Raw genomic sequence first — 24,221 nt, forward strand, 5'->3', positions numbered from 1 at the left:
TTTTAGTTGCCGTTGAATGGATCTTTAGCAAATGTTTTTTATCTGCTGACATTTACTATGCTACTATGTTATGCATGTTTAATTTGAGTGAAGGAGAATAACTGTAGTGTGGTTTTTGGTGAAATCATTTGTAGCTTGATTTAGGCAAATATTTGGATGCAAACGTGTGGTTTAAAATATTTGTAAGTTTTGGAATTGTCTAATTACTTAGTTAGAATTCTATGTTGAATTAAAGATCTTCTCATATAGAAAAATTTTTTTTTCAGTTCTGCTTACTTTTTTAAAAGCCTCTGTGTTTCTTTTCTAGGAATAAGAAAATAATCAACAAGAAAAAGCTCAAGAGGAAACAGAAGACAAAATCCAAAGTAAAAACACGGGGCAAGGTAAGATCTTTAAAAAGGTATGAAAGTATATGCTGATTTTTGCCAAAATAGGGCTGAATTGGTCCTTATCTGTTTTTTGTGAAGGAGTTTTGGTGTGTGTAGCCAGATGAAGTTGTCACATGCTAGACTCCTGCCTAGGTCTGCAGTCAGTCTTAGCATTGCTTTTTCCGGCCTGTTGGCATGGCTTCCTCAAGAAAGAGGAAGGCCTTTCAGGTTAGACAGACCTCGGCCTTTGCCTAATCTGCCCAGGCCACACTGAGGGGTGACTTCATAAAAAAAATGGGAGACTCAGACCAAGTAATGTTGAATCCAAAATCTTTAGGCTTTATTTGGTGCGTCAGGCTATGCTGGCTGAGCACAGTCAGCCACAGGCATGTAATTCATAAATCAAGGTGAAAGAAAACAAAATGGTTCAAACACTTAACAGCAGTGCTCAAAGTTCAGGTATGCAACTAACTCTCTCCAAAGAGCATTTTCCAAATTCATGCACTTTTACTTATTTATTTATTTATTTTTTGTATTTTTTGGAGTCTTCAGAAGTGCCAGTAATAGTCAAGGGTTTTTTTTTTAAATAGCTAAAGTGCCTTTTTTGGCACTGGCCTTGTCATAAGACCCAACTATTATAAATTTTATATATGTGAAAATTCTTTTAAAGTGCTCCGTGCTCATTCAAATTGTTCAGCAATATAACTTATGTATTAAAATTTTCTTTTTTGTAAGCTAAACTTATCTTTTCAAGTTGCTCAAGTCGGGAAGGGACCTGTCAATTCGACATGTTTCACCTGTAGGCTGTTTCAAGAAGAGTCTCCCCTTGTGATTTATCCTACACCATCCCGGTCTAGTAGTCTCGCATATATAAAATTTATAATAGTTGGGTCTTATGATGAGGCCAGTGCCGAAAAAGACACTTTAGCCATAAAAAACACTTGGCTATTATTGGCACTTCTGAAGACTCCCCCAAAATACAAAAAAAAAAAAAAGTAAAAGTGTATGAATTTGGAAAATGCTGTTTGGAGAAAGTTAGTTGCATTGTCCGTCCGTGAACTCTGCCACATTACTGATGACATCATCACGGCAGAGTTCATGGGCGGACAAGGCTGAAGCAGCCTGTTAGAGTGCTGCTGGCCCGATGCTGCTTAGGGTTCCAATGGGAGGGAAGGATGGGGATTCAACTGCGGGGGGGAAGGGGGTTGCTCTCTCAAGGGTTCTGCTGGACAAGGGTTGGGTGGGAGGGAGGGAAAGGAAACTGCTGGCGAATCCCGGAACTAGGGCTTATTTTGGGGATGGGGTAGGGCTTATATTAAGACCTACCCCGAAAATCCTGCTAGGGTTTATTTTTGGGGTAGGTCTTTTTTTGGGTGGAAACACGGTACATACAATGTTCAGCTTTTCTAATAACACAGTCAAGTTAACTTTATGCTGTAGCCTGTACTAGGGAGAAACAAACCTCAGCTCTGGGTTCCTGTTATTGTTTAGCTTTACTGGCAGGGCTTCCAGCCCTTGCTCTTGCCCTTGTTTTAAAGGGCTTATCAATAGCAGCTGAGCTTTTACACAAACTTGGCACAGCAGGTTGCTTCAGGCAAAGTATTATTGCTGTGGAGCCTTTTGTCAAAGAAACATCACAGGTTTTATATTCACAGATTCTTAGCATACAAACAAAATAAAAGTCACTGAGCAAAACTGAGAAACTTTTCCTGCTCTGTTTGATTAGGGTCACCTGACCTCTGCCTGCAGAAAGCCAGCAAGAACAAAAAAAAACCTCAGTTCTTAGTCTAAAGACAGACTCTTTCCTTTAGCTGCTGATAACCCCGTCCTTCCTCCAGCTCCCGAAGCAGCAGTGGCATAAGAACATAAAATTAGCCTTACTGGGTCAGACCAATGGTCCATCAAGCCCAGTAGCCTGTTCTCACAGTAGCCAATCCAGTTCCTTAGTACCTGGCCAAAACCCAAGGCAATCCAGGGCAAGTAGTGACTTCCCCCATGTCTTTCTCAATAACAGACTATGGACTTTTCCTCCAGGAAATTGTCCAAACCCTTCTTAAAACCAGATACGCTATCAGCTCTTACCACAACCTTTGGCAATGTGTTCCAGAGCTTAACTATTCTCTGAGTGAAAAAATATTTCCTCCCATTGGTTTTAAAAGTATTTCCTTGTAACTTCATCAAGTGTCCCCTAGTCTTCATAATTTTTGACTGACCTGTTCTACTCCACTCAGGATTTTGTAGACTTCAATCATATCTCCCCTCAGCCGTCTCTTTTCAGAGCTGAAGAGCCCTAACCTTTTTAGCCTTTCCTCATACAAGAGGCGTTCCATCCCCTTTTTCATCTTGGTCACTCTTCTTTAAACCTTTTCTAGTGCCTCTATATCTTACTTAAGATAAGGAGACCAGAATTGAATGGTCAACATAGGCAGCACTGTAAACAGGCTGCTCGCAACCAGCCCTGGCAAGGCCTTTCCTCTGCCACATCACTTCCGATACGGCAGAGGAAAGGCACTGCCGGGGCTGGCCATGAGCAGCCTGTTTACAGTGCTTTCTCTGCTGACTGGCTTTTGCTACTTCTTTGGGAAAGCCGCAGGTAAGAGATACTAGACCCAAGGAGGGGGGAGAGTAATGGACATGGATGCTGGACCTGCAGGGTGAAGGGGAGATAGATGAATGCTAGATCCATAAAGTACAGTTATCCAGCTTCTACCAATCCCCAGGGATGCCAGATAATTAAGAGTCTACTGTTCTATGAAAACAAATCAACCAAACTTCACTAAGGTGGGCTGTTACAAAGGTGTGCTGCTAAAAGAAAGTCACTAAGTGAAAAAAAAACCTGTAAGGCTCTTTGTTTTCTCTGATATAATTTAATGAAAATATTGAATTGCACTGAAATTCTGGATAATATTTGTCAAAAATATTGTTTAAGTGTTAAATAAACTTGCAGAATTTGCAAATTTTGGGTGCAGAATTTTTTTTTTCTTGTTCAGAATTCCACCAGGAGTATATGATTCAGCAAAGTGAAATATTTTTTTTATTTTGGACAGTTCATTATGTTTTGTTTAATAAAACAAAATGTTTCTTTTCAGGCTGAAAACTTGGAGAATAACCTTTCTATACCAGATATCAAGCTACACAGCAATCCTTCTGCTTTCAATGTGTATTGTAATGTTCGCCATTGTGTGTTGGAATGGCAGAAAAAGGAAGCCTCCTTGGCTTTGTCCTCCAGGAACTCTGTGCAGAGTGGGGATTCTGATAGTGATGAAGAAGAGGAGTCAAAAGAACCACTTGTCAAGCTTCCTAAGGTGAGCTTAGTGCACAATTTGCATGATTTAAACTTGAACCGGAGGCAAGAGAGGACCCAACTATAGAGAGCCAGGAATAAATACTAGAAGTTGAGCTTCTTTACATTGTCGGTAGCTTGTTTGCTATGAAATGTAGTGTGCTACAACTGGTTCTTACTTTTAAATTAAGTAGCAAGCAGACTAGAGGGCTCCTTGCCAATGTTTTCTGATTGTTTTCAAGTCTGTCATTTTGTCTGATATTTAAATCATACTTTTTGGATCATGATTTACCTTCTAGATTTTTGGTGTCTCTTTAGAGCATAAGATTTGCTATACTGGGACAGACCGAAGATCCATCAAGCCCAATATCCTGTTAACAATAGTGGCCAAACCAGGTCACAAGTACCTGGCAAGATCTCAAGGGAAAAACAGATTTTATGCTGCTTATCCTAGGAATAAACAGTGGATTTCCCAAAGTCATCTTAATAATGGTTATGGACTTCTCTTTTAGGAAATTATCCAAACCTTTTTTAAACCCTGCAAAGCTAACTTCTTTCACCACATTCTCTGGCAATGAATTCCAGAGTTTAATTACACTTAGTAAATTCATTGCATGCCCCTAAATCTTACCCCCACTCTTCTACAAAACTGCAATAACAGTTTCTAGCTCAGAGAGCTGCGCTGAATGGCCCGTGCTGCTCCCCACACTCATAGGAACTCTATGAGCATCAGGAGCAGCATGGGCCATTCAGCGCAGCTCCCCACACTAGAAACTGCTATCACAGTTTCGTAGAAGAGGGGATTAGTATTTTTGGAAAAAAAATTGTATTGCTGCATTTAGTTTTATGGCCATCTAAAGAGAATGTTTAGCATTTGTAATTTATAGATAGAAAATTTTATTTAACTAATTATATATGTGAGTTGTTGTTGTGATATATTTGTCCACGTCAGAAACTTCAGGGGTCTGCTTGAATTCTCAAGTATGAAAATTGCATCCGTTTACAAGAGGTAGATGACTGAACAAAGTTATTTTGGAAATGCATTGTTTTTCGTTCTACCCTATACCATAGCTTAGTGAGAGAGCTCTGGGTAGAGGCTCTTAACATTTTTTCTAGTACATTGTGTCAGATCTGTGCTGCTTTATTATGAAGTAATGGTAATAGATGAATGGCTGAGATGTAATAGGTTGAGATGGTATAATCTTATGATTTTTACTGATGTATGTGATTTTTTTTAAAGATGTTTAAAACCTGAAGTATGTATGTGATACTGTGAGCCGCCTTGGATAAAGGCGGATTAGAAATGTTTTAAATAAAAAATAATAATAGTAGTCCTGAATGCTAGGGTTATGCATCTGAACCTGCAAGTTCTTGCAAAATGCTGTCGATCATCTTTGAACTCTGCTTCCTGCTCCCTCAGTTTTTTTTCTGCGAGCAAGTTGCTCAGAAGTGTTTCTGCTTTTGCGATTTTATTATTTTTAGGTATTTTTTTCTGTTTCTAGGTATATTTGACCTGCTGATTCCAGTTTTCTCCTATCAGCTCTAGTTTTTGAGATACAGAATATGTGTCATATACTACTCTTCACTCTGCTCGCCCATTAAAAAATCAGGATATTTTAATGTAGTACTTAAATTAATATGTTTTAAGTATGAAGGAAACATGTTAAAAATTAAAGGAAAAGTGTACAACATGAACATCTACATATTTCATGCAAAAAGCACAAGTTTATGATACAAACTTTCCAGTCATGTGACACACAAGAAGCTCCTTTTGTAAGACTTCTGAGAGTGGGATCTGACAGGGTAACCTCACATAAGATTCCAACAATAGTCTGCTATCATGTGTGCATCCCATATTCCTTAGTATCTGGCTTCCATTGTTTTTATGCCTTGGTGAAATCTTTCACCTTGCTCTTTGCTTAAGTCACCAAGGTTCTCTGTAAAGCAATCTAAGTGACTGTGCAGACTTTAACACTCATGTTACAGCCAAGTCTGTTGAGATGAAAGAGCATATCCTCTACTAATTGTGTATAGTTGTCTGCTTTTTTGTTGCGAAGATAGTTTTTCACAAGAAGAACAGATGAAGACCACACACATAATTTGATTTTGTTCATTGATGCTATGAAATGTGGGTTATTTTCAAAGGATACTGGCCAAATTTTAGTTATGCCTGTTATAATAAATCCTAAAGAACCAATTACTTGTATAGTAATGCTAATTATAGACCTATTGCCAGCATTCCGCTCTTTACAAAACTATTGGAAGGATTAATCAATTTTGAATTGGTAAAATATTTAGAAAACTTTGCTATCCTTCAAGACTATCAATCAGGATTTCGTTTAGGTTATAGCACAGAGACTGTACTTGCCTCATTGCTTGACCATCTTTATGGTTTGTTTAGTAGGTACTAGTGCGCTGATCCTTCGATTAGATCTTAGCAGTGCATTTGATTTGGTTGACCACGAGATTTTGTTGAACTACCTGGATTCATTAGGAATCTCAGGAAATGTCTCGAAATGATTCCAGGGTTTTTTGAAAAATAGATCCTATCAAGTTTACAGTGCTGGCAGATATTCATTTTTGTGGAGTAATCCATGAAGTAATCCATGTGGTGTTCCACAAGGTTCTCCACTATTGCCAGCACTGTTTAACATTTACCTTGCCTCCTTGGGTAATTTATTGCACAGTCTGAAAGTTCAATTTTACATATGCGCAGATGATATTACCATTATTATCCCAATGACATCGTTTACAGTAGATAAGAAAATAAGATTTAATTTATTTTGGCACAAATAGTGCAATGGACCAACAAGTTTAAACTTAACCCTGATCACTCGAAACTGGAAGAACTGTGATCGTTTAAAATTTTTGTTCTGGTGGGCAAGTCTTTGCGCTAGTTAAAGATATGAAAGAATAAATGCTGAGAATTTGGGGCAAGGTAATATATCTAAATTGATATGGGGCCCATTGGCATCATATGTCACTTCATTATAATTGTTTGTTGACTGAGAGTCAGTTTTTTGTTTACTTTGGCACATATCCAGGGAAGGGTGGGAGGGGGTTATTTATGTTTTAAATTGATTTTTGAAAATTCACACTTGGTGGGAAGATATCAATATTCAGAATAGGGTAAGGTTTTTATGGCAATATGTTTTTGTGTTCATTGAATGATTATTGGGTGTGTGAGTGGGGGAAAATGGTTGATTATGAACGTGTGAAAGTTGAATGTGCTTTTGTCGTATCATTATATGTTGCATTTGTTGTATTGCACTGTTGAAGTTTTGAAAATTAATAAAGAATTATTTAAAAACAAAAAACAAAAACAACCCTGAAAAAGCAAAGTTTTTTCTGGCTAGCCCCAATGATAAAATCAATGAAAGAGTATTCCATCTTAAGGGTCAGAATTTTCATATAGCTACTTCCATCAAAATACTGAGCGTAACATTAGATCGTTATTTAACTTTAGAAGATCATACGGACCTAATGATTAAAAAATGCGAGAACTGATTACAGCAATTCAGATTGCGGCACGGGCCCAAGTGGGAGCGTGGAAAGCTTGCCCCTGACTTCCGCGCTCCTGACCTGTGCGCCACTAGCAAGGGAGAGAAACACACTGGACCATCAGGTACTACAGCGGTGTTTTAAAAGGAGCGGCGGTGGCATGTTTTAAAAGGGGGCAGCGTCAGTGGGTGGTGCTTTAAAAGTACAGGGGGATGATTTAAAAGTACTGGGGGGGAGGAAGATTCCTACAGGGCTGGGTGGGTGCCCGTATTTTGGGCCTATAAGAGTCAAAGACACTGGGACGCTGGGTTGGGTCTTCTTTGAGGGCAATGCTTGAGTCTCTGCAAGGGGGGTGGAGGAGGGAGCTGACAGATTGGGGGAGCTTTCTGTTAATGATGATATCTTTATTTACCGGTTGTTGTTTCAGTTTCTGGCAGTTGTATGCTTTATTGTTTATCATGCTGTTTGGTTTTCTTTTTCTTTACCATCAATCAAAAATGGTTTACCATAAAAGTGCTGGGGTGGGTATGGGGGTTGATTTAAAAGTACTGGGGAGGGGAGGGGGGGGAGGAGCGGATGATTTAAAAAGGTACTGGGGAGTTACAGGGGGATGATTAAAAAAAAGGTACTGGGGGTGTGTGAAAAATTGTTAGTCGGCAAGGACAGATCCCTCCTGTCCCAGCCTACTACTAGACCACCAGAGGGGGGACAGGGTACAGAGCCTGGCAGGGAGGGGTGACAAGGTGCAGAGCTTGGCAAGGAGAATTTGGTTCAGAATGTTTTTTTTTTTCTTGTTTTCCTCCTCTAAATCTAGGGTGCATCTTATGGTCAGGTGTGTCTTATGGAACGAAAAATACAGTATATGGTTTGTTGCTGGTAGATCAGAGGCTTCACAAGCTGGACTTTTGGCTGTATTCAAATCCAGGCTAAAAGCTCATCTTTTGAGGCTGCTTTTAACTCCTAACTCGTATTCACTTGTAAAGTACTTATTCTCATGATTACTAATTCCCTAATCTCCTTTGTGCTGTTTGTCTGTTTTGATTAGATTGTAAGCTCTGTTGAGGAAGGACTGTTTCTTACATGTTTAGTGTACAGCACTGCATATGTCTATTATTACTATAAAAATGATTATTATTATTAGGATGCTGCTGAGGTACCTGAAGGAAGAGTTAAGTTTCATCTCCTTCAGAAGGGCTAGGCTCAATGTCCTTCATTGTGAGGTGGATTAAGGCAGCTATTGAGTGTCTTTATTGGCAAGTATAGTTGCAGATTGGATATGCTAGTAAGAGTCCAGCTGTTCACTTGCTGAAAACAGTGAATCTATGTCAGAGGCAGTGTCTCCCACAGGCTGTAGTTCTACTTGTCTATCAAGGAGCTTGGACAGGAGCAATCTCTCCCGCATCCCGTCCCAGCTGTCTCTGAACCACCCTGTTTCTCTCCTCAGACCTCTACAGCCTACCTTGAAGGTCCTGGTGTTTCAGCAGGAGCGATCTTCCTACGTTACAACCCCATGCCGAGTCACTATTGAAAATGGCTTCTGCGAGTTCTCACTGGGAATTTGTGGCATCCATTTTCAATAGAAGCTCTGCATGGGGTAGGAGCAAAGGAAAATTGCTCAACGTTGGACTACCATGGCTTATCGCAGACCCGGGGAGAGGTCTGCAATGGGCATCAGAGGAGGGAGGGATGGCTGGATGCCGACCTTGGCAGAGCACTTCAATATAAACCCTCAGTTTATATTCAAGTTAAGCTTCCATAATGTCTTTCCATACCAGTGGGATAGTTTGTCCATTGACCAGCAGGTGGAGATAGAACGCAGAAGAAGAGCTGTAAGATATAGGACCTAGCCAACCTCACAGTTCTTTGTATTTTCTATCTCCAAGCAGGTGGATGGTCATGATTATTAGCTCTGGGATTAGGTAGGCCACTCCTGGTCCGGTTTTTCAAGGAGAAAAAAAGGTTACCTCAGTTTATATTCAGATTGGTTTGCATTCAGATATACGGTACATTATTAGGTCTGGCTCTAAAGTAATTTTTAGTTTTTCACTTCAGTGATGCTATGCTTTCCTTTCCTCTGATTTGCTTTTAGTTCAGTGCTTCACTTTTACTGGTAAAGTTACACCCTTCACTATCTTTCTGAAGTCTATGGTTTGTTATTTTGTTCTTCATAGATTATTGAAGTTGGACTATGTGAAGTTTTTGAACTGATTAAGGAAACACGATTTTCTCATCCATCATTGTGTCTGAGGAGTCTCCAAGCCCTACTTAACATTCTTCAAGGTCAACAACCAGAAGGACTACAGACAGAACCCCTTGAAGTTTTAGGTAAGATGCTTAGGATGGATACCTGTCATCGGAAATGGAATTTTGCTTTTGAACACAAAACTATTGTATTGCCTCATACTTGATATACTGAATTCATAAAAGTTTTAATCCCCCCTCTTTATTTGATTTAATATATTTGTCTATTGATAGTCATGCTCCAAAACCATACTTCTAGTGCAAAAGACATATGAGTCTTGAACCTCTAATCGCAAGTTGTTTAGAAAGCATCATGTATTTATTTTTTTTTTTTTTTTTTGGTTCCACCTCCTGTATCACTGGGCTGTGCTGCAGCTCCTCAGTTTTTACCTTCTACATGTGAGTTGAAGGTGTCTATCTGTTCTGTTCTGATTTGTTATTTTCAGGTTTTTAATCCTGCATTTGAGTCTTCTCAGTTCTTCAGAAGTTCCCAGTTTTACTGAGGCAGTGTTATGGAGTTGAAGTCGGAGTTGGTGATAATGTGCTGACTCCAACTCTGACTCCTAATAGAATTAAATTGTATGTCTTGCAAATAGTATAATGCTTAAATTTCTTATTTCACAGATAATAATTTGAGTAACCCATTTGTTTCAAGATATGTTTTACTTTTAGAATATATTTTGATATCAAGTTGTTTGATGATTACAAAATGTAATATATTGTATGATAATTATATTAATGAAAGTGGCACATAGAGAATTACACAGTAAAGTTTGTCCCGATCCTCACCCTGTCCACATGAGCTCTGTTTCTATCCCCGCCCGGTGAATTCCTATATAGATATATAAATAAAGGAGTCAGAGTTGGAGTCAAAATGGGGATACCAAAAATAAAGGAGTTAGTCGGAAGGTTTTGTATACCAACTCCACAGCCTTACTTCTGCCTTTTTAGAGGTTTCTGGGGTTGGGATTTGGGTCCCTACCTCCAAAAACCCTTTCCTGAAATTTTTATACTTTTATTTGACTCTCCTGGGCTGTTTTTTTGGCACCAAGATACTGTCATGGCCGACATCTTGATTGATAAGTAAGTGGACCATAGACAGTAAACTTATCTTGATTCAACTTACCTTGAATCCTCAAAAAACTACAGGGATTTGGATTACAGGTACTTCTAGCTTGCCTTCTGTAGCTCCTACACTTCATGACCAGCTAACTTCCGTCAAATTCGATTGATATGTCCTTACATAGACAGAACTTGTTGTGAGTCTTTAATACACACTTTGGTTATCTCAATGTTGGATTATTGCAATATTATTTACACTGGTCTTCCAAAAGTAGCTCTCAAAAAATTACAGACTATCCAAAATACTGCCGTTAGGATATTAACGAACATGTGCAGATATGATCACATCACTCTGCTGCTGAAGGATTTTCATTGGCTCCTGATAAAGTCAAGACTAATGCATAAAGCTTTGACTCTGACTTTCCAATCATTGCGGACTAGGCAACCAGAATATTTAGCTAACCTTTTGATCCCATATAAACCAGCAAGAAATTTGCGTTCTGTCAAAGATAACCAATTATCCTTACTTTCAGTCCACTTAGTGAGATTAACCTCTACACGAAATTCTGCCTCTTTTGCATCAGTACCCTATCTAAGGAATTCGTTAGCATTGGAATTAAGTATTGAACTCTTATAGATTAAATTTAGAAGTGTGTAAAAAAAAACACAACTCATCTTTTTTTGGATTGACATGCCCTTAATTCCACTTCTCAATCCGGGGATATTTTAGTATCATATTGGTACAAACGTTGGGGGGGAGAGAGTTGCAGCTGCTGTTTTTATAATCATATTTTAAGTTAAAAAATTTTTTTTTAGATTTTTACTTGCTAATTTATTATTCTTTTGTATTTTTTATTTCCTATTGATAACGGAGTTTCTTTTTGTTTAGTACTATGTAAACCGCTATGATGATATATCGAACAGCGGCCTATAAATACAGGTACTCGTCGACTTACGACTTATGCGACTTGCAACGGTTTGACTTTACGATGCGTTTTCCCAGCCCATACTAACTACAGTATAGTATTTTTTACCCCTCCCCACGTACCTTTTCCCTGGTGGTCCAGCAGTGTATCCTGCCTGAGCCCCTCCTGCTGATGTCAACTGTCAGAAGCCAGCAGCGCACCCGGGCCGGCATGCGCAGGAGCGAACTTTTAGAACTCCCGCCCCGCCCCACTCACTGAAATACTTCCGCCAGTTCTCACGGGACTTGTGGTTCTCCCAGCACAAGTCCCGTGAGAACTGGCGGAAGTGTTTCGGGGGGGGGGGGGGGGAGGGCTCTGATAGGATATACCACTGGACCACCAGGGAAAAGGTACGCGGGGAGGGATAAAAAGTAGTTAGTACAGTACTGTATACAGTCCTGTATTAACAATAGGCCAACTTACAACCTATTAGTCGGAACCGATTGTGGTCGTAAGTCGACGACTACCTGTACTGTGTTTACCCCCAAATAAGAGTGTCATATTAATTTTGGGCCCAAAAAATGTACTAGGTCTTATTTTCGGGGTATGCACATGATCATCTCAATTTCCTTGAACAGCCAGATCTTTCCTATTACTGACACCATAAAAATTCTGGGAGTGACGCTGGACCGCTACCTCACTCTAGATGCTCACACTGAGTTACTGGTTAGAAAAGGAAAAGGCTTTTCGACATTGTGGAAACTACGAACCATCAGAAAGTACTTTGATGCAACATCATCCTGCTTACTGGACTATTGCAACATCATTTATCTAGGGTCCTTCAAGAAAACCATCCAAAGACTCCGAATCATACAAAATTTGGCAGTTCGACTGATTTTTGGTATAAAAAAATGGGAACATATAACCCCCTACTTCCAAAATCATCACTGGCTGCCCCTGGAAGCAAGAGTACTGTTCAAATTTGCCTGTCTATGTTTCAAATCCATTCAAGGTTTGGCCCCCATTTATCTGGTTTCCCACTTCAACTTGGACTGTTCCATCAGGCCTACTCGCAGGGTACACATGTTTAGCCACCCAACATTAAAGGCCTGCCGATTCAAGAGATATCTGGGCAGAACTCTTGCCTTCCAGGCAGTCCAACAGAACAGTTGGCTGGGTAATATCATTAAGCATGCCTCATCCTATCTTAACTTTAGAAAACTAGTTAAAACAAACCTGTTCAGCCGATTTGTAACCAAGAACTCTCTTGTCTGTGTTATAAATCAATATTTGTCTGAGTTATAAATCAATATTTGGTCTGGCCCCTACTTACCTAGTTTCCCATTTTAATCTGGCAAGTTCTTTTAGGCCCACACGAAGAATATATCTGTTCACCTATCCGACAATAAAAGCCTGCCACTACAAAAGATTCTTGGACAGAACTCTTGCCTTCCAGGCAGGTAAATGGAATGATTGGCTTAGTAACTTTATCACGCTCTCCTCATCCTACTTCAATTTTAGAAAATTGGTAAAAACAAGTTTGTTCAATCGATATGTAAACTAAGAATCTACACAGCTCTGCTAAGAACTATATAGCTTTCCAATTCTTTCATTATGTAAGATTGTACTGTTGACTTTCATTGTAACCTCTTTGCTGATTGTCCAGCACTTCTTGCAGTAAATCACCTCGAACTTCCATGGCTTTGGCAGTATATAAGAATAAAATTATTATTAATGCCTTACCATGTACGCTTCCTACATTAACGCGACGCCTCTACTCTGTGTCTATCATTTTGACTTACTCCCACTCAACTTGTATCCGCTCTCTCCACTTGTACTTGACGATGTCACTGTAATTATTTTTCGCTAATTGTCCAGCTCTTCTTGTTGTAAACCGCCTCGAACTACCATGGCTTTGGCGGTATATAAGAATAAAATTATTATTATTATCTTTCCCTTCTTCTCCTTCACCTCTATTCTTCCTCTTTCCTTTCTCTCCCCCATATGTGCAGCATCTTTCCTCCCTCCTTCTCATCCCTTGTGCAGCATAACCCTTGCCCAGCTTCTATCCTTCCCTCCCTCCCATCCCTTGTGCAGCAGAACCCTGCATCTCACGCCCTACCTTCATCCAAATCAGCGTTGGGCTGACAGCACTCTAAACAGGCTGCTTCGGCATGTCCGTCGGGGAATTTAAACTGCCGCATTACCGATTACATCATTAGCAACAGGGCAGAGTGAATTCCCCGGCGGACAAGGCTGAAGCAGCCTGTTTAGAGTGCTGCCAGTCCAACACTGCTTTTGATGAAGGTATGGCTCTCTCACGGTCGGCATGGAGGATTACCAGGAGTTTGGCTGTGCGGGGTGGGGGCAGGGTTGAAGAGTTGCTGCTGGCGAATCCCAGGACTAGGGCTTATTTTAGGGGTAGGGCTTATATTAAGACCTTCCCCGAAAATGATGCTAGGGCTTATTTTGGGGAAACACGGTACTAATAAACATAAACATTTCTCAGTCTGATTTTAAAAGTCTGAATCTGCCTCCAAAACACCTCAGTTTTGATTAAAATTGATAAAGATGGACTCCTTAGGCTATTTTACCCCTGTGTCTGAATTCAAGAAAGCCTGGGATAGGCACGTGAGATCTCTTAGAGCAGTGGTCTGAAACTCGTGGCCCGCCAGGTACTATTTTGAGGCCCTCGGTATGTTTATCATAATCACAAAAGTAAAATAAAACAGTTTCTTGATCATATGTCTCTTTAGCTATAAATATTATTATTAAGACAGCCAAAAGGAAAGATTTATAAACTATAAAGAGTTGCATGAGGTAAAAAATTGTCATCAATAATAATAAAAAGATAGAGGCGCATGCGCTCTTAAAAATTCGTGAGCGCTGGCGCCCTGAGGTGTGCTTCTGTGGCAATATTCTAAACCTCAGGGCGCATGCGGGGGCTGAAGGTGCGCAACTGTGCTCTCCAAACCTGGCTCCAGCGGCCCTCCACAAACCTCCCGGCTCCAGCGGCGTAGGCAGCATTATAAACACACTGCTTCGCCCTTCTACTGCCGATTTCTTCTGCCGTCGTCTCTGATGACATCATCGGAGACGGACGCGGCAGAGGAAATCGGTAGTAGAAGGCCGAAGAGCAGCGTGTTTAAAGTGCTGCCTACGTGGCTGGAGCCTCGAGGTTTGTCGGCAGTGGGAGGGTCAGGAGCAGGCCAGATCGAGCAGGACAAGGCATTAAAAGAAGGGGGAGGGGCCGAACAGAGCAGGGAAGAGAAGGGAAAGGGGGATGGGGGAAAATGCTGCTACTGTTTCTGCACAGGAAAGGGGGGGGAGATAGGAGGGAAATGCTATTGCTGTTGCATAGGGAAGTGGGATGGAAATGCTGCTGCACAGGGAAATGGGGAAAAATGACAGACTGACAGACAGACAGACAGCGGGAGGGAGGGAGACAGAAAGAAAGAAAGACAGGGGCAGGGAGAGGGCCAGAAAGACAGACAGACAGAAAGGGGGCCAGAGAGTCAGCGGGAGAGGAAAAGGGGTCTGCTTTGGGGGGAGGGGTGTGCTTGAGGCAAACAGCTTTGCTCTGGGGGGAAAGACAGAAGGGGCCATGGAGAGACAGGGAGAGGGAAAGGGGGCTGCTTTGGGGGGAGGGGTGTGCTGGGGGGGAGACAGAAGGGGCCATGGAGAGATAGGGAAAGGGGGCTGCTTTGGGGGGAGGTGTGCTGGGGACAGACAGCTTTGCTCGGGGGGGAGGGGGAGACAGAACGATACAGACAGTGGCCAAGGAGAGAGAGATAAAGAAACACAGATAGACAGACACATCTATTCTAGCACCCGTTAATGTAACGGGCTTAAAGACTAGTTTCTTTAATAATACATTAATTATTTTTTCTGAGGCCCTCCCAAGTACCTACAAATCCAAAATGTGGCCCTGCAAAGGTTTTGAGTTTGAGACCACTGTCTTAGAGAGAGGAAGAGATAATGGCTACTGCAGATGGGCTGGATTGGCCATTTGGCCTTTATTTGCCATCATGTTTCTATGATTCATGCCAGATTTGCGCTTGATGGCTGGCTGAGGAGCATCGGTGTTCCATATGCTGGGGGCATGTTGGGGGGTGGAAGCAATGAGCTTAGCCCCCTCTTGAGCAGGGGAGTCGCTAGTGGCTTGTTTGTTGGGACAAAAATCCATTCCAGAGCCCTTAGCGACATGGCAAAGCACTTATGTACAGATTCCTCTGGCTCCCAAGGAGATAAGAGTCCCTGCAGATGTTCTTAGAGTATACTATTTAAAGATTTACCCCTGATTTTGTTGGTCTGTTGTTTGAAGCCTATTTGGCTTATCAGAGTCTCTCTGCACCATCTGGAGTTCCACCAGCAGTTGGGACCCTCAGAGTGCAGTGCCATCTTTGAAGGTGCCCCTGCTGGAACTGGAGGTCCAGTCGGAGAAAGACTAGGAGGGACTGAGGATCAGAATCTATGCCGTTACTCCCTAAAATGAATCTTCCGCTTTTGAGGATTCAGGGTTTCAGGCTGGGGATTACAGCCGGGAGTCTGTACCTGACAGTGTGCCACATTTTTAATAATAACAACTTTATTTTTATATACCACAATACCACAAATAGTTCAGAGTGGTTTACAGAGGAAGAGACTGTATACAGATAGCGATAATACAAAAAACTTACAAAATTACATTAGCATGTTAAGGTTAATCGAGTTTATCTGGGAGTGTTTTAGGAATGCATCAAGGCAGAAGTGGAGTCAGAGAAATTTGTCAAAGAGATAAGTTTTGATTGACTTCCTGAAAGTTTGATAAGAAAGTGTGTTTAAAATAAAGTTGGTTAAACGTTTATTCCATTTGCCTGCTTGGAATGATAGTGTTCGATCTAGGAATCTCTTATAGATGCAGCCCTTCAAGGATGCAAAGGCGAACAAGCAAGTACTACGTGTACAGGTTGTGCCTGGAAATTCAAAATGGTGAGACAGATAGATTTGGGATGAACCTGTTATGGTTTTGAAGCAAAGGCAAGTAAATTTCCACAGGCAGCCAGTGTAGTTTTTTGTAATATGAGCTTACATGATCCGATTTCTTGAGGTCAAAGATGAGATGGACTGCAGCATTCTGGACAGATTCTCAGTCGTTTGATGGTTTTCTTAAAAGATTACAAGTATATGATATTGCAATAGTTTAGGGTACTTAAGATCAAAGATTGAACCAGCAGTCGAAAAGAGAGGAAATCAAAGTAATGTTTAATGGTACGAAGTTTCCATAAGGTGAAAAGGATGGTGGCTTTGCTGGAGGTCATCACAGAATTGTGGGTTTTGAAGCTGGAAACCCTGCAGACCTCTGTATCTGTGTTCTGTCATGAGCAGATCTAAGCCTCAAACCACCTGTTTTCTTTGCGTTCTGACATCACAATGATGTTAACGGAGCATTGGGAGGTCTCTGAGGATCCCTTGCCAGGACTATGACAAAATTGTATCTGCCGACTCCAGATTTTCAACAGCTGTTTTTCCACCTAAGGTATATTCACTGGCAGCACAGTTTACCAAGTGAACTTCTCTCCCTAGTGAAGATGAAGTGATTTTGAAGGATACACAAGGCCGCAGAGTGGATTTGGTCCTCAAAAAAACTGTTTGAGGCTTCAGCTTTAGGGCTGAAGGTGGTGGCTGTGGTTTCCTTTTTTGCAAACGCCTGGCATACTATACTGTGTCAGGCTCTAGCAGAGCAGGAGGATTCTTACCCCAAGTTACAAATTTTGGGGGTGGATTATGTGGTAGATGCTCTATATGACATGTTCAGGGTAATGTGCAAGGTCTCTGCTTATTCCATTTCCGCCTATAGAATGCTCTGGATTAGGCAGTGGGCAGGAGATTCTGTTTCCAAGCCTATGTTGAGCAGGCTACCTTTCAAAGGCCAAATGCTCTTAGGCAAGGGGCTGGATGTTCTTATGACCAGTGTGGTGGATTATCAACCTAAGTCTTTGCTAGACAATGGGCTTCGTGTCCCTGAGAGTACGGGCTGAGGTAATTTTTGTGGTTCTCAGACCTCAGCAGGGACTTCTGTTCAGAGATCGTATTATGGCTATCAACAGAGGTTTGGAGGCTCCAGGCGAGCTCAGTCTTCTTGACTCGCAGCAACCTCCATGAAGTCCCAATGACACCAGACTAGTCACTGACTTTCTGCAGATAGGAGGACAGTTGGCCTACTGGGAGGCCTGGGTGAGGATTTGCTGGGACCACTAAGTACTAGACATCATTCGAGATGGCTATAAGTTTGAATTCTTGCATCCTCTGCTGGACCTATTTGTGGACACTCCTGCCAGATGGTCAGAGAAAGTCCGAGCAACCGTAGAACGGCTCATGAATATTCAAGCCGTGGAACCTGTACCAACTGAGGAATTGGGTTGAGCAGGTACTCTGTTTGCTTTATTATATCAAAGAAAGACTCAGATGACTGCAGGCCAATCCTGGATCTGAAGTTGGTCAATGTAGCACTGAAAGTGCCCAGATTCTGGATGGGACAGTGTCATAGCCTCAGTAGCACTGGGGATGTTTTTAGCCTCGCTGGATTTAGAGAGGCTTACTTGCATATTTCCATAATTTCAGCTCACAGGAAATTCCTAAGGTTCCATGTGCTGGAGAGGCATCTCCAGTTCTTGGTGCTTTGCACCTTTACCAAGGTGATGATCATTGCAGCAATTTACCTGCACAAGATGGGGCTCCAGTTGCATCCATGCTTGGACGATTGGCTAAACTGAACTCTGTTCAAGGTCGACTGTGAGAAAACAGGAAGAGAATTCCGCAGGCTAAGAGGTAGAAAGAAAAATGTTGAGCTCCAGGTAGATTCTAAGTGAGCCTGGGTAGGAGATGGAAGAATCAAATGTTTTTATTATAAAAGAGCTGAGCAATTGACCAGGCACATGAGTTAAAGCAAGTGCAGATAAATTTTGTGGGATACCAATCAGTGAGTCAAACAGAATAAACATTCCACATGAACAGATAGTAACAGAGAATCCTTATCAATAGTAATTCCATGTGTAATTGAAGGAGTATAATGGTGGAGCCATTCTGCTATCTGCTGGAGCATTTACAAAACAGCGACAAGCTGCAGCAATAAGAAGCTCACTGTTACAGATCTAGAAACCTCCCCTCACTCACCAATCCATAAATAAAAGGTTTCAGTTCCAGTATGACAGCAGGAATGTTAGAAACAAATGTAGTAGCATTCTGTAGTGGAGATGGAACCATCAATCACAAAACAATAGGAAAACCCCCCCATATCTTATATAGAAGCCATGTCAAGGTTCCACTCAGTTTCATAATCTTGACAGGAGAACTCCGTTTTGCCAGGGTTTCTTCAGGAGATTAACACCAATGCTCCACAGTATTGCACTATTTGGCTTCTCTCATGATGCCCCCCTCCAAAGCTGCCAATTTAAAAGGGACAACATGGTAACGTCACACAACTGACACCTCCTAAAAAAAGCTTTCCAATCAGTTGAATAATTAAGTCCTAAAGTAGCCACCAGTTGTAACAAGAATATCCAACACTATTCTTTTTGCTGCAAAACACAGCGTATATTCCCCCGACACGAACTGCCAGAAAATTGTTAAAGTACCAAATAACAAAAAGAGGAAAAATCGCGATTCTTTAACAAACGGTGCTCAACCAATGGTTCCATTATTTTCTTGGTGTTATACCACATAAAAAAAGACCACAGGGACAGATCAAAGATAAATAACATTACAAGAAACACAGGAAGTATCAGAATATAAGGAAACATCTTTTTAAGATTTTAGGTTTTCAAAACTAGATACTTCTAGCATCATGGTGCAGACAGAACAATTTCCACATTTTTTATGCCCCTTAGGTTCCACCATCTTCTTCCCCTTCCGAGTCCAAACTTCAGTAGGACACAGTCATTCAAATTGGAATTTCGACTATAAGAAAATAAAATATTGAATTCTCTCAAAAGTGGATGAACAAATAGCACTTTTAATTGTTTTTTTTAATATGCACCATCTCAGGAGTTTGCATATTGTAGTTTAGAACTTGGGTTACCATATCCTTCTGCATGTCACATTGTTTAGGTTCCTATAAATATTTTCTGTAATTGTATTAGGCTTTCTTGGCTGCTTTCTCTACTAAACCAGCAGGATATCCTCATGTACATAGTTTATCCATAAGTTCTGATGCTTTTTCTTCATATCTTGCAGTAGAAGAACATAGAGCCAGATTCTCAAAACTTAAGGTTGCCTTTAACACAGTCGCTAAACCAGTTCCTGCCAGTTTAGCGTGTATGTATTTTAGCGGCGGCTTACCGTGGTTTTTTCAGAGTTTTCTATCGGTCTCTGATACTGCCATGCAAATGTAATACAACAAGGTCATTAATATTAAAATGAGCACTTTGAGCAATTCTCTATCATCACTGAGTGATTCCCTAACCTTGTTGTGCCACATCTGCGGCCAGAATTTGCCGACAGGTCTGAGCTGTCGTAGCCTTATTTTCTGATCAGTGCTTGAGCACTGATTGGTTTAGGCACTGACAGGAAAGTAAAGTTTGACAGCTCAGACCCCCCTAGCCAAATTAGAATAAAAAAACAAACCCCAAATTGAAGATTGGCAGATGTCCCCACTCTCCTGCCGCGTCACACAATCACTTGTCGCTGCTAACTCCACCCCCCCCTAACAATTCAACTTCCCCCTTGCCCCCGACACTACATCTCCCCCTGCAGTGGGAGAGATGTCCACTCTCTCCCGCTGTCACCCAACTCCTCCCCGACAACTCGCCCATGACTCTACACTCCCCCTGCAGTGGGAGAGAGATACCCACTCTCTCCTGCTATTGCTCCCTAACAACTCCCCCCCAACGACCCCACTCTTCCCTACCTTATTCAGGAAGTCCGGCTGGCAGGCCCGCCTCTTAGAAAATGGCGAGCCTTCCCCTTTCTGGTGCATCTTGGCATGTGCCGGGGAGGGGCCTAAGGGAGAGGCCTTAGGCGTCTGGGCCAATCAAAATCTTAGGCTCCTCCCTGGATACACCAGGGAGGGACCTAAAGCTCTGATTGGCCCAGACTGCTTAATGCCCCTCCTATTGGAAGGTGTTGGATGATGGCGGGAGAGAGTGGGCATCTGTCCTGCAGGGAGGGGGTATGTAGAATAGGCATGGGGGGAGTTGTGTGTGTGTGTGGGGGGGGCATTAGTGGGAAAGAGGGGGGAGGGCAGGGGAATGGGCATCCCTCCTGCTGATCTTCGATTTGGGTTTAAAAATTTTTTATTTTTGCATTTTTTTCTGCGCATGTGCCGATCGCTATCACCAGTGATAGGCACATGCAAATTTAGGGAACCTTCGCTATTCTCCGCCAACCTCATTTGCGTGCGTGGTTTTTGGAGAATGACTTGCCTTTTTGAAATTGCTACAGTAACGGCTGCAACAGTGACCCATTGGTTTTTACCACAAAGTTTTGAGAATCTAGCCCATAGTTTCTTGTACCTTCAAAACTGGGAGAAAGGAATATTCATTCGGGAATGTAGCGAGTGCATACTAGAAAAGAGGAGTGAAGTGTTATGATCAGTAGTCTTGATGAACTTAGAAGTAAAAAAAAATTCCCAGACTCCAAAGTAATGTGTATAGCAGTGTGTTTTCAAACTTTTTTTAGCTCCGGCACACTAAACGGAGCAAATGTTTTTCGCGGTACAATATAATTGAAATTATAAAATTACAAAACCAATAAAAAATTAAATTTGAGAGTTATGTATTTAAAGTTTTTTTAAAGCTATGTATGGGTAATTGTAACAACATTGAAACTAAAGTAGATAGAGTAGAATTGCTAACACTGGCAAAACACTCATTTTGGTGCCTCAAATGTTAGACCTGTTTCTGAATATATTTGACCTGCTGATTCCAGTTTTCTCCTATCAGCTCTAGTTTTTGAGATACAGAACATGTGCCATATACCACTCTTCACTCTGCCTGCCCATTAAAATATCAGGCTATTTTAATGTAGTGTTTAAAAGATTCCAACAATGCAAGATCTACACCCTAAATGGCGAGATCCTGACAAGAACTGTAGCAGAAAGAGACTTGGGAGTGATTGTCAGGGAAGACATGAAGTCGGCAAACCAAGTGGAGCAAGCTTCATCCAAAGCAAGGCAAATCATAGGTTGCATACGCAGGAGTTTCATCAGCCGTAAACCTGAAGTCATTATGCCACTATATAGATCCATGGTGAGACCGCACCTGGAGTACTGTGTGCAATTCTGGAGGCCGCATTACCGCAAGGATGTGCTGAGACTGGAGTCAGTCCAGAGAATGGCCACCAGGATGGTCTCGGGACTCAGGGAGCTCCCGTACGAGGAGCGGTTGGGGAATTTGCAGCTCTACTCACTCGAGGAGCGTCGAGAGAGGGGAGATATGATCGAGACATTCAAATATCTCACGGGCCGCATCAAGGTGGAAGAAGACATCTTCTTCTTCAAGGGTCCCGCGGCAACAAGGGGGCATTCGTGGAAAATCAGGGGCGGGAAACTGCACAGTGACACTAGGAAGTTCTTCTTCACTGAAAGGGTGGTTGATCGCTGGAATAGTCTTCCACTTCAGGTTATTGAGGCCACCAGTGTGGCGGATTTTAAGGCCAGATGGGATAGACATGTGGGATCTATCCGCAAAGATAGATAGCGAGGATCACTGGAGTGGGCAGACTTGATGGGCCGTGGCCCTTATCTGCCGTCTATTTCTATGTAATAGTCTGCCATCATGTGTGCATCCCATCTTCCTTGGTATCTGGCTTCAATTGTTTTTATATCTTGGTAAAATCTTTCACCTTGCTCTTCTCTGGAAAGCGTTCTAAGTGACTGTGCATAATGGACTTTAACACTCATGTTACAGCCAAGCCTGTTGAGTTGAAAGAGCATATCTTCTACTAATTGTGTGTAGTTGATTGCCTTGTTGCCAAGAAAGTTTTTCACAACAAGAATAAATGAAAACCCTGCGCATAATTTGATTTCATTCATTGATGCTATGAAATGTGGGTCATTTATAAACTGTCTGATCTGTGGACAATCAAAAATTCCTGCCTTCAATTTTTCCATGGTAAGTCCAGGTAACATATGTGCTGTGTATTCAATGCATGAACCATCTTTATTCAAAGTCTTTACAAATTGTTTCATCAGTCCTAGCTTTATATTCAGTGGTGGTAGTATGATTCTATCTCGTGCTACCAAAGGTTCATTGATTGCTTTTTGTCCTCCAAACAACCATATATTCCCTCGGAGGTCAATCTGTTTTTTGCGCAATGCTCACTCTTGGCTCTACTATCCCAAAGGCATAAAAAGCAAGGATACTTTGTGTAGCCACTTTGTTGACCAAGAAGAAAATTAACCATCTTCAAGTCTACACAAATCGCCCACTGATGTTCTTGATAATTTATCTTTTTCAAGACTAAAGAGATGCCTTTGTTCTCTTCTTTTATCCTGGTGGAGTGACCGATTGGAACAGAACCAAAAATTCAACCATATCTAAGAAACTAGAGCTGATGCAGTCTATCCAATGCAATTTTCTGAATCAGCACCCCAAATAACCTAGGAACAGGTCAAAAAACCCCAAAACATTTTTTGGTTGGCCTGTGTAATGAATGTGCTTGTTTTTGAGTGCAAATTACCCCTTTAATTGGCAGATGGTAAAAACGGCTGCTTTATGTAGCTTGATGTTAAACGAGAACAACTATGCCAAGTAACAGGCATTTGGAGATGCAGATCTGCTGTAAGAGCCATAGAAATACATGTTGCTTCTGAACAACAATGCCAAATAAAGGGTTAATTCAAAACATGGCTCAATAGTTGATGAGCAAACACAAATTTCATCATCCACCATTGACAGTCGTTCTCTTTTTTTTTTTTTTTCAATTTAATTTCTGTCAGAGCTGATAATCCAAGTTTGCAAATATAAGAAGAGCCAAGCGTAACAAATCCTTGATTGCTTTGTTGCTCAAGTTAGGATAACTGCTGCATAAAAAATAAAACTAAAATTACTTGCCATTAGTTTTAAGGACCAATCACGACAAAGAATGATGTTTGTCTGGGCAGTTGTATTCTTAAGCACAAAGACACTCAGTCATGGAGAAAGCCACTGATTGCCCTGGGATCAATAGCATGGAATGTTTCTTCTATTTGGATTTCTGCTAGGTATTTGTGACCTGAATTGGCCACTGTTTAAAGGAACATATGACTGCCATTGGAGAGTCTTATAAAATTGGCACAATAGACAAAGATGACCTATCATCCAACAAGCTGTTTTGTAATGATTTAGGCATTAAGCAGTGCTGTTGCAACCAGTCCATTACCTTAGATATAAAGTGCTATAGTGCAGTCAGATCAGGGTCTAAAGATGAGGTATAAAAAACTAATAACATATCTGCACAAAAATGAGCACTAATCCTACAATCCTGAATTAATTAAAGATGCCAAATCACTTAGAAAGATACTGAACACACCAGGCACACCAGGCGATAAAATGTACATGTGCAAAACTCCACAAGAGATTTCATGGATAGAAGACCTCATATTGGCTTTACCATAAAGAGTGGATGCTCCTTTAAAAATGTTTCACAACTCAGATGTATTTGACTCTGAATGCCGGTCACTGCCATATGTTATAAGAGGAGTGAATAATCTACCAAATTTAAGCTTCCTTTAAAGCCAGTGAAGTTCCGACCACCTGATGTGGCTCTAATCCTGAATAAATTTTACTATGTAGAGTTGTGATAACAGTTTCAGTCTCAGTATTAAACCGCACATGAAACCCAGTTGTCATGGATGCAAAATAAAAACCTGCTCAGGAAATGTGGAAAGTTGTTGAAAAACCA

The 24,221-nt window shown here is 41.4% G+C and overlaps 1 protein-coding gene across 9 annotated transcripts in view; it reads left to right on the top strand.

The window, feature by feature from the left end:
* MYCBP2 (MYC binding protein 2) overlaps positions 1-24,221 on the top strand; it is a 977,923-nt gene that overhangs the window by 20,620 nt on the left and 933,082 nt on the right. For all 9 annotated transcript variants that reach the window (XM_033949399.1, XM_033949405.1, XM_033949401.1 and 6 more), the window contains exons 2-4: positions 308-383; positions 3,458-3,673; positions 9,324-9,477. In XM_033949399.1, coding sequence (XP_033805290.1) covers positions 308-383; positions 3,458-3,673; positions 9,324-9,477 — 446 coding nt within the window. The remainder of the gene's footprint in view (positions 1-307; positions 384-3,457; positions 3,674-9,323; positions 9,478-24,221) is intronic.

This window comes from Geotrypetes seraphini, chromosome 6 (assembly GCF_902459505.1).
Source record: "Geotrypetes seraphini chromosome 6, aGeoSer1.1, whole genome shotgun sequence".
NCBI lineage: Eukaryota > Metazoa > Chordata > Amphibia > Gymnophiona > Dermophiidae > Geotrypetes > Geotrypetes seraphini.